Below are 16,349 nucleotides of genomic sequence, written 5' to 3'. Positions count from 1 at the left end.
ACACATGGCTTTTATTACAATAATCCAAAAACTTTAATTATTACTACTTTTTATTCGTTGGCAACACAACTTTGGGGTCTTTTATTGGATTTTGATTGGTTAATTCATTGAAATGATTGTCCAATTGTTTCAACTACTAATCGTAATGTACAGAAGGGGTAGTTTTGTGTATCATCATGATTTTTCTGTATCTCTACATTTCACTTAGCCCAACAGGCTGTGTAATATGTAACTTATAAACTACATATGGTTGTTGTCATCCTTGTTACGCAACAGTTTTTTTGTTTTGTAGGTAAAATTGTTTATGATTCATTTCTTTCTTCAATAGACATAAAAAAAATTCCATTAGTCAAAAGTCGCTATTCAACCAGTAACATTCATAAAATGCCGTTTATGACCAGCAAAAGCAAAAAACTTTTGAGAATTATATTTCAACTGTTTGCACTGGGTGTGTTTACATTTCAAATTCAAAATTCAATAAAGAAATATAATCAGAAGCCAGTTGTTCAACAATCATCTACAACATCTTTACAAGGGATCATGTTGATTAACAGCACTTTTTCCGGCATTATCCAATTAAGAATTTTTTTTCCTTTTTGAAAATTTTATTACACCCCCCCCCCCCCCATTCCATCTTATGAAATATTAGAAAACCCATTTGTGAAAAAATATTCATGAATTCTAAGCAATTTTTCAAAGAGTTACTTTTTGTTCTAAGATTTTTCAAAATATTAAATCTCTCTCCAATAGATACAAACTTTTCATAACTATATCTTCATCGGAAATAAAATATCTCCCTAGATTTTTCTCTTCTGTGTAAGAATGTTATTCTTTTCCCTTCAAGCTGTAGCTGTAGCAATATCAAAATTTAATGATTGTTCTAGAAGAAATACTAGGGTTATTGACATGATCCTACTTTAGATATCAAACTACCTATCTTTTACATTTGCCAAGACACTCAGTTCAACTATAAAGTGGCAGAGCAGTTTGGGTACAAGTCGTACACCAGATATACCATGGGCCATGTACAGATAAATAAGGAACAGCTTCATTGTTGCAAGAATGTAAATGTAGTCAGAAATTGGATCAACTGCAGTTCACAGTAAAATATTCCTGGCAACGAATATTTCTAAAATTCTATGAATTTTAAAGGCTGCGAGCTGCCAAACTGCTGAACGTATAGATCATACCCGAACACCATTTTAAGTGGCATAAGAAGGCCTTAAAATAATCTGGAATAGCCAAGATCCAATGATGCACAGGGAAAGCTTCAATGAAGAAAAAGCACGTAAAAAAGGTCTTTATTTGCGCATTTCTCTGCACTGCAAGATAATTATGCATTAATGATTTTTGGCTATTACAGATTTTTTGAAGGCCTTCTTATGCCGCTTAAAACAGTGTGCGGGCATGATCTGTACATTCAGCCATTTGGCAGCTAGGAGCCCTTAAAATTCATAGATTTTTGGAAATATTCATTACCAGGAATATTTTACCATGAACTGCAGTTGATCCCAAAAATTTAATAGTCTACTGCCTGTATGCAAAACTTCTTTAATTTTAGAAAATAAGCTCTATAGACTATAACCAACTCACTTAGTATATCTAACTATCTAAAGGGGTCATGGAGCAAGTGATTTAAAGAACCATCCAGCGTTGTGTTTTGTTTCATATACATTCTAGGTTTCAGTTAAATATGATTTAAATCACTTGCTCTTGTTTGTGCATAGTTTTTATTCCAACAAGATTTTTTCCAAACTTCAATTGCAACATTTAAGTATTGTATCAGACACAATTCACATGGAAGGGAATGTTTGGAAATAAAACTGCAGAAGATCTCCAACAATACCTTTTTGATGTTAATTACACTCAATTTAGGAAAATGGCCATTATTCTTTAACTTTAATTCAAGTAAGTCTAGTTTAGTTGCAGACAATTATATGTCTAAACACAATTGAATAATGGATAAGACATAATATACAGTGCTGATTTTATGGGGGAAGAAGATACAAATTGGATTACAGCATACACAGAAGATGTTTACATAATCCCGTATGGATTCTGCAAGAAAGTGAGACAGGATGCTAAAAAGTTTAAGATTCAGACTACAATGAAGAGTACCCTGATCATAGTTGATCCATCCCTTGATAATAAACTAAGATTGTCAGCGATGGAAAATGGAAAAATAGAATTTGGTCCAGTAGATGAAAGCAATTTTGAGGAATACACATTTGAAGTAGAGACCAGGTGATCATTTGTTTGTGTTCTAATTCATAAAGATGTTGGGAACATGGGTTTAATATTACATTAGTTATAATTAATAAAAAATGTGCATTGATGAGTAATGCTGAATTTGTCATGTAACTATTTAGGTGTGAGAAAAATAAGTAACCTTATTGAATTAATATTTAATTCTCAGTTAAATGTTGCAAAAGTATGAATGTTAAATAGTTTTGATTCTACTTATAACTAACTGACTACAAGTTAAAATATATATTGACAATTTAATTTCCTAATGATTAATTTAAATTAGTTGGAAATAGCAATTTTCATTCATATGTAAAATACTCATAAGAAAATTATTCTTGATAATAAAAATTGTATTTCAGGATAACAGACTCCAGTATCAATGAAGGCTCAACCTGTGCCAATCATGAGAAGAAGAACTCCAGCTATGGCCAATGTATGGAGGATGTAATGAAAGAACACATGCTGAACTGGTACGATTGTCTACCAGCTTGGTTCCCACACTACCCTGGCTTGACCTGTGAAACTGATAGGAGCATCATACCGCCTGACGAGATAAAACTAAGTGAACTTACAGGAGAAAGCTATAAGCTGGTCAAGGAATTTGACTTAGGGATATACAAGGCATGCCTTCCGCCATGCATAACAATGGGGATCAGGCTGAAAGAAATGCTGCATGTCAACAACAGACAGAAGGAATCTTATGTGCAGTTGAAGATGAAGGAGAAGATAAACAAGCAGACAGATGTGTATTCATATGATGAATTTAGTCTGGTGGTTGATCTGGGTTCTGCCTTGGGACTCTGGTTGGGACTTAGCGCCCTAAGTATATTTGATTCTATACTTGATATTTTCTGCTCCACAAGAACTAAATATTTTTCTTAATGAGATATTAAAATTTGAATATAAAAATACCTATTAATATTATAATTTGCAAAAATCTATTTTCACACTACTAGTATACACATAAGTATAATTTATCTTTATTATTCAATAAATGTTATATAATGAATGCTTTCCTTAACTTAGCTGGATATCAATTAATACATATAAATATTACGCATACAACATAATTAATTTTAAAACCCCTTTTTTGCTATAATTTAACTGGTTAGAATTAACAAAATAGTTTTGATATGCAAAGCTAATTTACAATAATATGTGTAAGTCTGTCTGACAACTTTACATGAAAAAGATTCAACTGAGACTTACAGAAAAAGAAAATACACCAGAGATGTAGTAAACAACAGTACTTATATTGATCAAGATCTTTATCTTTTTTCAAAAATCATTAGCATCAATATAATCACTAGGTATTTTTCTAATAAATCAAATACTCTTCGTGACCTATTACTCAAAATAAGATAAAATCATAATAAACATCATTAGCAAAATTGGCAACATGTCGACTTGCCGTTGCATTGCTAGTTCAGGTATGGAAATATTAGAAATAAGACCTAGTACTGCATCATCAGACACATGCAATAAATTGTAAGGGTAGAGGCAATGCCTTGGCCCATAAACACAGCAAAATGGTCGTGCGATAAAGGGTTGGTTTAATGTTGGAAGTTACTTGACATTATTATCTGAGTGTAAGGACATAAATAAAACCCTTCCCTTAGTTATCCTTGGTTATTATACCTGGCAATACAGTATCACGATCGCCCATTTAAGGTTAAATCATCAAATCTGCCATACTAATATTAATAATGTATCTAACCTGTTCTCCGGTTGCAAGAGAGATAAATGCCACTGACATAAACGCAGTTCCAGCACCTAAAGTGATTAAAGTATTTTAGACCCTAATACTTAAAAAAAAAAAGTTCTCCTATCTATAATACAAAGTAGCTTGATGTCTGTCCGTCTGTCTGTCTGTCCGTCCGTCCCTTAAGATCTCGGTAACTACTGAACCGATTGGATTCTACTCTTCAGGGTATGTACCTATTGGTCCTGTGGTAGTTTTAAGCTATTTTCTTGGGGGGTGGGACACCCCCAACCCCCCCAAAAACAAAAAAAATCCCCCCAATTTTTTTTTTTTTTTTTGTAAGAAATATCCTTGGTCCTTTGTAGATTTCCTTTGTGGAAGATTTCCTTTGTGGAAGATTTCCTTTGTGGAATATTTTTTTTTACAAATTTCACCTTACACTTTTTTTACCATCTCTTGGGGCAAAGCCCCTAGAGGCTAGGGGCGAAGCCGCTAGTTATTTTATAATACAAAGAAGGAATAATGTACAAAATACTGAAATATTTAGGAAACACTAGGTACCTATAAGTTAGTATACTTTTATAGACAACAAGGGATTTATTGATCCTTCCCGTATCAATACCAATTTATATTCAGCATATAAATTATCAGAATATAAGTCTGTTTTTTTTTACTTAAGGGATACACTCTAGTACATTTGTACCCGTTTACGTTAGTCTCTTAGTAAAATAGTACGTTTCTACCCTAAGTACATTTGTTCCCCCTAGACCGTTTGTTTTTTGTACAATTATCTTTGGTCTTAAATAAGCTTGTTTACAAAATCATCTCAAGAGCAATTTGATATGTAAAGTTCACGAATAAATACCATTAATAGGTATACAATACATAAATATCAAGAACTTGGATCTTTTAGGGATCTAAAAGTTTGACTAAGATTTATTTACCTGAATTATCGCAGATTGCCATGATCGGACGTGAAGGGTTGAAGGGATCAGAAAATGTGTTGGCAATATCAGGACTTGGCAGAATCTTCATACATTTTACCTAGAAGACAAATGTTTGATATTTTTAGTTTTCTTTTACATTTGTTTTATGTTTTATCCACACAATTTCTCTTTTTTTGGTCAAAAACTTAATTGGTTGGTACAAATTAGCGATATTCAAACTTTCATTCAAGAACTATTATTTACAGAAAAAGTGGTCATTTGAAATTTATATCAATGTGGGGTCTCTTGTCTTATCCCTTAGGGTTGCTACTTTAGAACATTTTAAGAAGGACAGTAGACTGTTATTAACTATACATGATATCTAACTCGCCACTGTCGGTGAGGTGATAGGTTCGAATCTCGGCCTATCACCGCGTCATAACTAAAGACGTTAAAAATAGTTCCTATTGCTATTATGCCAGGTGCTCAACATTAATAGTTAGAGTAGAGGGAATGCCTTGGCCCAAAAGAGGCGTGAAACATTACCATGCAGGAATTCTCTAACAAAGGGTGTGCAATCAAAGGGTTGTTAATACGACTTTACTCTGGGTGTTTGGACAGAAAAGGAGACATTTGGCTCCCCTTTGTAATCCTGGGTTGTTGGACCTGGCGTTTGAGTAACATGCATATATTGTATAAATCTTTACCTGACCATGAAACCATGAGAGAACCAGCTGTGCCTCGCTAGATCCTTGTATACACCAAACCTACAGACCCCCCAAAAAATAATTAAAACATTCTTGAGATAAACAATAATTAGTTTTAATTGAAAAATAATAAAGTATAGACGTCCACGGGTGGGGACAAAGGGGTGTTTAGTTTTACTCCTCTCAAACTTTAAAACCTCTTATTTTACCCCACTCAAAATCTAAAGCTTGACGGTTCCTGAAAGTAAGTAAAAAGAATTACATTTAAATTGAAATATAAAGCTTTATTCTTAATGTTAATAGGAAAATGGTTGCTTTTATAAGTAAATAGTATTGTAATTAATATGGGTCCTATGACAAACGCTGGAGTCCCAAACGTCGGAGTGGACAAACGCAGGAGTGGACACTTAACCTAACCTAAACTATTTTAGACCATCTTCTTATGGGTTTTTAAATTCCTAACCCCTGCGGAGGGCTTATTTGTACATTCATAACTTAACCTAACCTAATCTGCATGGAAATACTTAATTAAATTAATATTTTAACACTCCTGCGTTTGTCCACTTCGACGTTTGGGACTCCTGCGTTTGTCATGGAACCTTAATATGTATACTTTTGTGGAAGATATGTATACCTACCTACATATTTTTACTTTAAATATCCTATTTTATTTAGTACTAGCGGCTTCGCCCCCAGCCTCTAATAAGAATATAAAAATAATAAGAAGGACCAAGGAAATCTTCCACAAAGGAAATATTCCACAAAGGAATCTTCTACAAAGGACCAAGGATATTTCTTACAAAAAAAAGGGGGGGGGGATTTTTTTGTTTTTTTGGGGGGGTTGGGGGTGAAAATAGCTTAAAACCACCACAGGACCAATAGGTAGATACCCTGAAGAGTAGAATCCGATCGGTTCAGTGGTTACCGAGATCTTAAGGGACGGACGGACAGACATCGTTCTACTTTGTATTATAGATTAAGGTTTTTAGTTAAAATAACTACTAAACCGATTGGATACTTATTTGAGGTAAGCTTCACATTGGTCCTGTGAGAGTTTTAGGCTATTCTATTTTTAAATCTCAGTCTTAGAATGGTTTTAAGCTATTTGTCTGGCCCCTATCTGCCACTTTGAATACAACACCCCTAAATGCTAAGGGCGTAGCCACTAGTTTTATTAGAAAGTGAATGTTTGAATTAAATTTCCTGAATTCCATGAGAATAGCCGAGCACCAGAAGCAGGGGTAGGCTGTTTCCGTTCATGTCCTAGAAAAAAATTATAACAATTGGTAGGTTTAATAATTTCAATGTCCAAACGTCACTTATACTAATCATTAGAAGGAGTAAATTTGTGTTTTATTATTTGGGGTGAACATTATTGATCGGGGATTGTCTTATCCCTTTAGAATCATGATTTTACTAACCTCTAATTGTGGAAACATAGAGATGTCATTGATGTCAGTTTCCTCAAATTTGGCCCACAAAATCTGGGCTTTAGGATCATTGTGCGGCTGGTTGTAGGATTGGACCTCGTTTATGAAACCTAAAAAGGAAGCATGTTATTTTTCAGTTTCTTTTCTCTATATCATTTCCTGCTATAACTAACCATCTAATAAGTAGCGTATATTTAATTTGACATATTCCAAAGGGAAAGAAATTCAATTTTCTTGAATTTTGATTGGTTGTTTCCAATGTTGGACTACAGAAGGGGTAATTTTGTGTATCAACATTGGGTATGTATATCAATTTATTTTCCATTGGCATATCCCCTAAAACCCTGGTTGGATACGCTTTTTGAAAATTTTCTATCTTCCGACAATTAATAATTCAGTTCACAAATGTATCTATAGATCCAACCTGCAACGGATTCCATAAGACTAGGCTCCGTAACTTGGGTTGGCCTCACAACTGTCGGTCCAGACCTTGTTCGCCCTAAAAATGATGACAAATTAATAATAACACTTTACGGTTCATAATTCATAAAACAATTATAAGTGTCTTTGAACACACTCTTATACCAAAAAATATACCTAAGTTTGGATCATAGAAAGAAAACGAAATAGCGGGTTTCGTCGTATTTTCACAGTAGCTTTTGATAGGTTATTGTAGGTTAAGTTAGGTAAATCAAAATGTTTATGATTAATTTTGTGACAAGGTTACCTGTAGAAGGAGAATCAGTAAGGCTTGTTCTGGACCTGTTGATTTGCGGAGAATCCGCCATCTTGGATTTTTCTTTTGTTTACTTTCTAAACCGGTTTTAGTATCTCAATATTTTAACTTAACTTTTTAGCCTTAAGACTCATACTTTTAAAGCCCCTAAAGAAAGTTTTAGCCCCGCAGGGGACACTGCTAGAACCTAACATAAGCATGAGGGGAAGGGGGGAGAGATAAAGGTGATTTAAAAAGTATTAATATTGAGATAACTACCTAATATTAATATAATCCAACTATCAAAAAACCATTATAAATCTGAAATCTGTTATTTTTTGTGGGGTTAGTAATATTACTTAATAATAGTAAAAATAGATTTTAATAACAAACTAAAATATGTTAAATAATTAATAAACAACAATATTTAAAAATGTTAGATCTTTAAAAGTTATGATGATCATAAAATTTATGTCATAAGGCAGTTATGTTTTTTTTTGTAGATTCAAAACAATTTGGCACATAAGAGTTAGTCAGGTTTAAAGTCGGATATAAGAAGAGAGGATTTTTCAATATTCTTAAAGGTTAAAAAAACTAGTTATGTACATTGCTGAATGTACCTAATAGAACAATTATTTCTGTAATTTTAAAGGCCGTTAGCAGCATAAAAAAAAATCCGTTTTCCTTCTTATATTCGAATAGATCACTGTTTAAAAAGTTGCTTTTGTCTTAAAATTATGTTACAAAACATTAAAAATAAAAATTTAACAATTAAAAGAAGGCACTGTATTTTAAAATTTTAAAAACTATGACTAGTATTAGAATTAATAATTTAATAACATGTAAATTTCAATTTTAATACTCTAAAATGTAGTTAAGGCATTAAATTTTAAGTGGACGGTTGTAATTTAATTTCAATTTATACGAATAAAATAAATTTAAATAGAGAGGATTGTTAAAGCAATAGTAAGTGTTATGTTTTTTCAATAAAACTGGTATAGATCATAGATATATTGATTCAGAGAAGAGAGCTATGACACCTAAAGTGATTTTTTTCAAAGTTACAAATCTATTATTTGTAAATCAATAAAAATGATAAAAATTAGTTGCCATATCTCTTTAGATTCTAGATATTAGGACATTTTAATGTCTTTAATCATAGTTTTGTGCTTAAACATCACAAACTAGAACAAAAATATCCATGTATCTCATAATATGTTAGTTTAGCTAAGATGTTTATATTTGGTGAACAAATTGTAGAGGACTCTTAGGGTCGACTTCAAATCCAAATTCACAATGTCCTCGGGTCTCGCCTTTAGAAATGATTTTTTAAAATTTAAGATTTTAACAGTTGTTGGGTAAGTGATTGGTTCGAATCTCCACATAACCACGTCATAGTATAGACAATAAGGGGGGGGGGGGGAAGTTTTGACACATTTGCGTAAACAGTGAGTATAGGCTTTATCTTTGGACTGAGAGGATAGGTTATTAGTGATAAAATCTTTCTTATATGATGAATTTTTTCCAAGTTTAGAAATTTTTTGAATAGGCCTCCAAGTTCAGGAGGTGCAGGCCTCCAGGTCCTCTCTGTACAGGTAAAAATTAAAAAAAAATTTTTTTTTTGAAGAGTTAGAAGTCAACTTATGAAACAAAATATGCATTTTTTTCTTCAAATATGAATAACATTCAAAAATATGCATATTTTGTTTCATAGGTTGACTTCTAACTCTTCAAAAAAAAAATTTTTTTTAAATTTTTACCTGTACAGAGAGGACCTGGAAGCCTACAGCTCCTGAACTTGGAGGCCTATCCAAAAAATCTTAAAACTTTGGAAAATTCATCATATAAGAATGATTTTATCCCTAATAACCTATCCTCTCAGTCCAAAGATTAAGCCTATACTCACTGTTTACGCAAATGTGTCAAAACTTCCCCCCCCCCCCTTAAATGTATCATTCATGACAGTTATAGTAGGTAAATTCATAAAAAGAATGGCATGGCCCATATAAGTGCATAATTTTTTGGCTTTTTTGCATACCTATATAGTTAGACTTTTTGACAAAGGCCGTGCAACCAAAGGCTTGGTTGTGCTAAAAACAAACGTTAAAAAGAGAAAGGAAAACATGAGAACCTAGCATTTTTTTAAAATATTAAAATAAATTATGATAAGAACATCTATTAGTAGCGAAGGTCAGAAAAACAAAAGAAAGAATAAAATTCAAGGAGATGGAAACAAATTTCCCCTATTTAATGTTTTCTTGGTCATTACAGACAGACTGACTGACTGAGCGAATTATATACCTAGCATATACTCTAAGATCAGCAGTATCTACGCACAAAAAATACGCTGTTTATCTTAATTACCAGAGCTGGATCTTTAAATCGTTTTTATGGTGCGCTGAATCGGGGCGATTCAGAGGTGAACCGTAGGTGCGCTGGTGGTGAGCCACAGCGCACCTATAAAACATTGATTTTTAAAAGATTTTCGGCGCGGTGTTTTTAGATCGCTTGCGCACTCACTAAAATATTGATCCGCGCCAGTACAACTTTATTACTTAAGGCGTGTCAGTAAGGTATTTTATATAAAATGCCGTGTCAGTATGGTATTTTATATAAAACATTAATATATAATTTATTTTAAAAATAACTATAAAAATGTTTTCTCGATAGTTTTGCAATAAAATATTAAAGTAATTAAAAAAATACCTATCCATTTATTACATATGATTCACCCCGATTTGAACCGGCAATGCCACTCGGTGAGTGGCATTGGTGTGCTGGTACCGCGCCACTGCCCGATCCAAATCGCCCATGCAAATTCGATTTAAAGATTGGTATTTAATAATTTGATGGTGCGCTGAATGAATCGCCCCGGTTTAAATCACCTATAAACGATTTAAAGATCAAGCTCTAAGAAAATGATATTTTCTATGTAGCTTTGATACCTACTAAAAAAAGGTAAACGAGAAAAGTGTAACATCTCAAAAACCACAAGAGGGACAGGCATAAAAAATTTGCAGAGCAATATTTTGGTCAATAGAAATATTTGTATCAATCATCTATAAAATAAAAAATCATGTTTTCCTTTGGTTGAGGGAGGCCAGCATCCATCATAAGCTCAAAAGCCAGGTGTACATTGGATACCTTCTCATCAAATGACTGCAGAAATTGGTTTAGTAAAAAAAAAATTTCTTTCTGTTTTTTTCATAAAAAAGATTAAATATGAACTACTAGAGAAAGAGGGGACAATGGGCTGTTTATTACAATATTATAGTTTCTTAAGTTTTATAATAACGTTTTCTTATTTATTTGCTTCACAACTTTGGGAATTTTTAATGTATTTTGATTGGTTGTTTAATGAAAACGTTGCAGCCACTAATTGTAATCTACAGAAGGGGTAACTTTGTGTACCACCATGGGTGATGTACAATGTCACATCTAGTTTTCGGCCATTGTCTTATCCCTTTAAATCCCACAATTCCTACCCTTTCTAACATTTCGTCCTGCTAGAACGATGTTCTGTATAACCCTTTTTATTAGGTACTCAAGCAGAAAATAAACATGGGAAAATATTAGCATTTTTTTAAAAATAATTAAAAGTCTCATAATCTAGGTACCTACCTACCTACCCATTAGAAATTTGAAATAATATTTTTTTCACTAAAAACCTGAGGTGTGAGATGGAAGTCATACAAGGGGACGAAGTATCCCTCCAGCAGACCTGCCAGCAGGCACAGGTACACCCCGTCTGAAAACTGGCTTTCCAGATCATTTACCTGAAATAAAGATAATAGTTATTTCTCGCATCGTATTATAAACAGCTTTCCGCGGATTTAAAATGTACAATTTTAAGATTAAAACCAGTTTTTAAATAAGAACTGAGATGATTTTTCCCCCATCGAATACATAGCCCTTAGCTGCAACTCCATATATTAAAGGAGAACACTATAGTCAAGACAATAACCATATACCTCCAAGTTCAACTTGTTGAGGTGCTTGTTGACAAAGGTGATGAGACTCTTCTTGACAACCTGCAGCTTGTCGGGCGCATGATCAAACAGGGTGTCGAAAGCGTCACGTTCACATCTCATACCAATGTCCTTAAAAATTCAAAATGTAAAAATTAGGAAATAATTAGACAGACTACCTAATAGATGGACAACAAATTGATATTTAAACATATACCTAGATAGATAATTTCTCGTAAGTGCAAGGGTACCGGATAGTTGCATTAAGTGCATTACAGAAAACTGATTTCAAGCATAAGTTACAAATATACTATCAAACATGTATAACTTTGTATTAAAATAAATAGCAAACAATTAGACTAAATCAGTCATCTTGCGGATTTTGTGAAAATAAGCCAGCCATAAAGGTAAATTGAAATTATTCCAAAAAATGTGCAGTTCACTATATTCAAGTTTAAAGTTACCACTTTGAATTTAAAATAGAATGTTAGATGGACAGCTAAATAGAAAAAAATAGCTATGGAAATAAATGACTTATAAGTACCCAGTACTTCTAGTTAGAAATTTGACTTAGTTTGATAGATAGATGGATAAATAAAAACATAGATAAACAGAATCTCTGACAGATATCAAAATAAATAGACTGATATATAAATAGATAGAAACATAGATAGATACCTTGTAAGTGCTAGTAAGTTCCTCCGCAATGACTCTATGGGTGAGAACACCATCCTTCTTGGTGACTATTACAACATCAACAACTACATTCTCAGGTAGACGGATAGGAGCCCTAATGAAAATAAGGTTACAGGGGTGTATATTCTACTAACATGGGGTCCCCGGCTAAAGGGTGGGGGGGATATATAAAATATGTAGGAGGGGAAAAAAGGAAAAAGAATTAAATCTTGTGCACAATATATACACCACTGAAATGTTATTAACAAGATTAGTTTTTATGAAAATTGAAAACTGATACCCTTTCAAAACGATGTATAAATAACCTTACAAGAAGATGTAGGATAGAAACTTCTTAAAATAGATAGATAGATAGATATCATGGATAGTAAGATAGATAGATACTTGCCTAAAATGTCTCGCCAAAGCCACAAGTAGATGCAGAATAGAAACAATATTCTTAGTGTGAACAGATTCAACACTCCATCTAGAAAACAAAACAAATTTTAATACTAACAAGTAGGGCAATAACCATAAAAGCAAAGCTCAACAGAAAGATAATAGTTAAACGCATACAATATTCAACATTATTTAAAAGTTAAATAAAATTCCACTTAATAAAATCTATCATCTCAAAGTAGATGCTTCGATTATAACCTTTGCCTAATTAGCCTAGGAATCAACATTCCAATGAAATATCAACAAAATAGGATATATATACCACATAAAATGTAGTTTAAGAAGTCTGGATGCTACTTAGCTACTTTGTTAGGTACAGAAATATTATAAATAAAACTCCGATCTTTAATTCATATTACAGATCTCAAAAAATTGTTTTCCTCTGTAAAAAATTTGACATAAATGTAATTAGGTGCTAAGGAAGGCAATTCGTAGTAATAGAGTAGCTGCGCTACTCAAATAATATTTTGCTACCTGGATCTAAAGGGATAAGACAATGGCCAATAAATTGAAGTACATCCCCAATTTTGGTAAACAAAAATAACCCTTCAGAAGATTGCAATAAAGTGGTTTAAACGTTTGAACACTCAACTTCATGAAATGACCAATTAAAATACAATTCAAGTCCTCAATGTTGATAAGCCAACGAATAAGAAACCGTTATTATGAAACTTAAGGAACTATTGTAATAAAACGCCCAATGTCCCCTCCTTCCCTGCATTTTGCTACCTGGCCTGTCCACGATGAAGTCCTAGAATCCTGTTGGCCACACCCAACACAGTTCTCAGCTTGTTACGCTGCCCTTCTTCGGACTGAGTAACCTCTGTTCACAGATAGATAGATAGATACTCAACTCAGTTATGTCAATAGATATATAAAGTCTACATGATCATTCTCTTGATTGGATTAAAAGTAAAACAGCGTACATATGTAAAATTCTAGGACCAAAAGTAAAACAATTCAGGTAGGAATAATCCTTACACATTAATGGCTAGAATTATAATTTATGTTCCTAGTTATTTATTCATTTTATCTAGGTACATATATATTATGGCAGTCATAAATAGTTGAATTTCTTAAGATACTTAAAGCTTGCTTTGGGAAAATAATATTACATATCACTAAACACAAACAAAATTCTTTGTCTGTCAGAAATTCATTTTTAAGTTAGACGTATTTATAATAGGTGGGAATGATTGAATGATTGACCATCAAAGATTTTTTGAGCAATATTAGAAGGTTTTCTTTCTGATTATTGTAAAATAATCTGTTAAGTAGAGAACAATAGCCATATCTTTAAATTGTAACTCTTTAATGCACATATTAAACCAGCATCCTAAGGTTAAACTTGAAAATAATTGAGTATCGATTCAACTATTAATAAATGAGTATATATCCCTGGAACGCTAAGTTTTTCTCCAGAAAGTTTCTCAATAAGTTTCTGCAGGACTTGTCCGTCGTAAAGATCTTCTTCAATATCCTGTTTTAGAGTAATCATAATATTAATATATTACTTTATGCTTTCTTTCATTATCGATATCTTTAAGAAAACAATGGTGTTTTCATTCAAAGTTCCTATCAAGACCTGGAATCCCCAAAAGGTTTGTTATAACAAAAACGCTAGGGTAGAGTTTAATTTATGTCCGGTTTTCTTAGATTGTAATTTTTTGGCAAGATCAATGAAGACTTTTATAGATCCTTCTTTTAAAACGCTAGGGTAGAGTTTATTCTATGTCCGGTTTTCTTGAATTATAATTTTTTAGGCCAGATTATTGAAAACTTTTAAATGTTCGTCTTTTAAAGGAGTTTTTTTTATGTTGCACATGTTTTTAAATCACCAGTTTTAGACATCACATTGTAATATGTACCTTAGAAAAATACATTGAAACAAAATTTCGTAGGAAAATAAAACTGATTTAATATTTTCAGAAATAAAAACAGGTACATTTTTTAATAATATAAAATGATTTCCTGAATAATGATTCTATCATCGACCAATTCATCATTGATCCATTCCATGATGATTTTTATCAAATCCTTCAGCTTGGGATTCTCATACGACTGAAATATACATTTAATACCTTAAAGATATAGATAGATAAAAATAGATTATTCAAATTAGGTAATTCCAGATAGGGAAAGGTTATTGGAAATTTAATGATGCTCTGGTACCCAGTTTAAGACTTTGGCTTGGGTGGTAAAAATTAGCAGTATACAAGATACACACTATTCCAACAATAATTTTAATATACAGAAAGCAAAGTTACGTAGATCAGAAATTGAAGACCCAATTAAAGTAGCCAGTAGGTATATTTTTAAGAAAAACAAAATTAGCAACAAACCTTGGGTTCAATCATAGATCTTTCCTCATTTTCTTCGAGGTGGTACTCCTCAGGGGGCACTTCAGATGATTTAGGCATACCTAAGTTAATGTAATAAACAAAATAATTTTTTATGAAAACAAGGATAACAACATTAATAAAAGCGATGCTCTAAATTCAAACGGTAGATCAAACAAACATGAACACTTGTTTTTTGACGTACGGACTTAATGGTAAAGATTTTAGAGTCTTGCGCTTCCAAAATCGTACCTAACTGTTAGAGGAATCATCATAGAAATTTAGAAATCCATAGGACAATTCTAGCGCGTCTAAATCAACATCGAAAAAAAAAATTTCACTTACAACCCTCCAATGTTCTTAAAATAGGTTCCCAAAAAAAGTATTATATACCTACCTAATTATTTTAAGAAATACTTGCGTTTGTGCAATTATGTAGGAATAAATAAGGAAAATCATAATTTAATACCTGGAGAATCAATAGCGTACTTTCCCTCCAATTCAACCTCTTTAGCTTCTTGAACCTAAATTAAACAAAACTCCAATAGTTTTTACTTTGAAGGTTCTCTTCCTAAGGTTAAAAGATGTATAGTGTGTATAAGTTTATCATTTTAGCAGAAAGGCCCATTTTAATGAAACCAGGGATAATTTTTCATTTCAACATAGAATATAAGTGTATTATTGTCTCGTTGATGTTAAGTAATCAAATGTAAGAGCTGATTACCTATATTTAAAAAGATGTCGTAAAAAAGTTACCTTCTTTTTTCTGCCTAAGGTGCCAACCTTCTCCCAAAACGACTCGCCCCCTTCTCCTTTGCCCTCAGGGGCAGGAGACTCCCTTGCCCTTCTTGATGGGGCGGGTGAAGGGGGAGCTCCACCCCTCATGGGCGTCCGTGATCTTGAAAGGGACATTTTTCACGCCTATCTGAAATAAGTAAGTTGGGTAGGATTATTTACCTATATAGTATAAAAAAAATTCTTTCAAGGGGAACAGAATGGTTTAAAATAATTACTAAAACACTCTAATAATATTCATATATATTAATCCTCCGCTAGCTTTGATTTACTAACAAAAAAATAGCAGAAAACCGGCCATCCCCCCGCCATGGACCAAAAGTAAAGATTTACATAAAAATGGATAAATCTATCGGTTCTAATGTTATTGTTAACAGACAAAAACA

The 16,349-nt window shown here is 32.6% G+C and overlaps 3 protein-coding genes across 3 annotated transcripts in view; 1 reads left to right on the top strand and 2 right to left on the bottom strand.

Moving 5' to 3' along the window:
* The window catches only part of LOC145334096 (BCAS3 microtubule associated cell migration factor-like), a 71,071-nt gene extending 62,960 nt beyond the window's left edge, over positions 1 to 8,111 (bottom strand). Inside the window, exons 1-8 of the mRNA XM_080179380.1 lie at positions 8,007 to 8,111; positions 7,740 to 7,825; positions 7,437 to 7,511; positions 7,004 to 7,122; positions 6,788 to 6,845; positions 5,583 to 5,644; positions 4,894 to 4,993; positions 3,965 to 4,020 (exon numbers count right to left, since the gene is read on the bottom strand). Coding sequence (XP_080035506.1) covers positions 3,965 to 4,020; positions 4,894 to 4,993; positions 5,583 to 5,644; positions 6,788 to 6,845; positions 7,004 to 7,122; positions 7,437 to 7,511; positions 7,740 to 7,800 — 531 coding nt within the window. The 5' untranslated portion in view covers positions 7,801 to 7,825; positions 8,007 to 8,111. The remainder of the gene's footprint in view (positions 1 to 3,964; positions 4,021 to 4,893; positions 4,994 to 5,582; positions 5,645 to 6,787; positions 6,846 to 7,003; positions 7,123 to 7,436; positions 7,512 to 7,739; positions 7,826 to 8,006) is intronic.
* On the top strand, positions 1,843 to 3,256 carry LOC145334019 (uncharacterized). Its single transcript, XM_080179297.1, has 2 exons — positions 1,843 to 2,244; positions 2,607 to 3,256. Exons 1-2 carry the CDS (start codon positions 1,991 to 1,993, stop codon positions 3,127 to 3,129), a joined length of 777 nt encoding a protein of 258 aa, XP_080035423.1. The 5' UTR covers positions 1,843 to 1,990; the 3' UTR covers positions 3,130 to 3,256.
* On the bottom strand, positions 8,055 to 16,123 carry parvin (beta-parvin). The gene is made up of 12 exons (XM_080179382.1): positions 15,925 to 16,123; positions 15,638 to 15,692; positions 15,172 to 15,251; positions 14,804 to 14,890; positions 14,231 to 14,312; positions 13,559 to 13,655; positions 12,780 to 12,857; positions 12,374 to 12,485; positions 11,699 to 11,827; positions 11,396 to 11,503; positions 10,816 to 10,886; positions 8,055 to 9,044 (listed from the first exon to the last, which is right to left on the bottom strand). The coding sequence occupies exons 1-12, from the start codon at positions 16,078 to 16,080 to the stop codon at positions 8,951 to 8,953; spliced, it is 1,149 nt and encodes a 382-aa protein (XP_080035508.1). The 5' UTR covers positions 16,081 to 16,123; the 3' UTR covers positions 8,055 to 8,950.
* Between the last annotated feature and the right edge of the window lie 226 nt (positions 16,124 to 16,349).

Source organism: Acartia tonsa, chromosome 12 (assembly GCF_053477335.1).
Source record: "Acartia tonsa isolate MP-2025a chromosome 12, ASM5347733v1, whole genome shotgun sequence".
Taxonomy (NCBI): Eukaryota; Metazoa; Arthropoda; class Copepoda; order Calanoida; family Acartiidae; genus Acartia; species Acartia tonsa.
The sequence above is the reverse complement of the archived record's forward strand: the minus strand, read 5'-3'. Positions and strand labels throughout refer to the sequence as shown.

What these genes read in the sequence shown, in the direction of transcription:
- LOC145334019 (XM_080179297.1), top strand. Translation starts at nt 1,991, where the DNA reads ATGGGGGAAGAAGATACAAATTGGATTACAGCATACACAGAAGATGTT. An exon ending in ACATTTGAAGTAGAGACCAG is followed by an intron (nt 2,245 to 2,606) that starts GTGATCATTTGT and finishes ATTGTATTTCAG; the next exon opens with GATAACAGACTCCAGTATCA.
- parvin (XM_080179382.1), bottom strand. Translation starts at nt 16,080, where the DNA reads ATGTCCCTTTCAAGATCACGGACGCCCATGAGGGGTGGAGCTCCCCCT. An exon ending in GCTTTGGCGAGACATTTTAG is followed by an intron (nt 12,486 to 12,779) that starts GCAAGTATCTAT and finishes TATTTTCATTAG; the next exon opens with GGCTCCTATCCGTCTACCTG. An exon ending in GATGCTGGCCTCCCTCAACC is followed by an intron (nt 9,045 to 10,815) that starts AAAGGAAAACAT and finishes AAAATCATTTCT; the next exon opens with AAAGGCGAGACCCGAGGACA.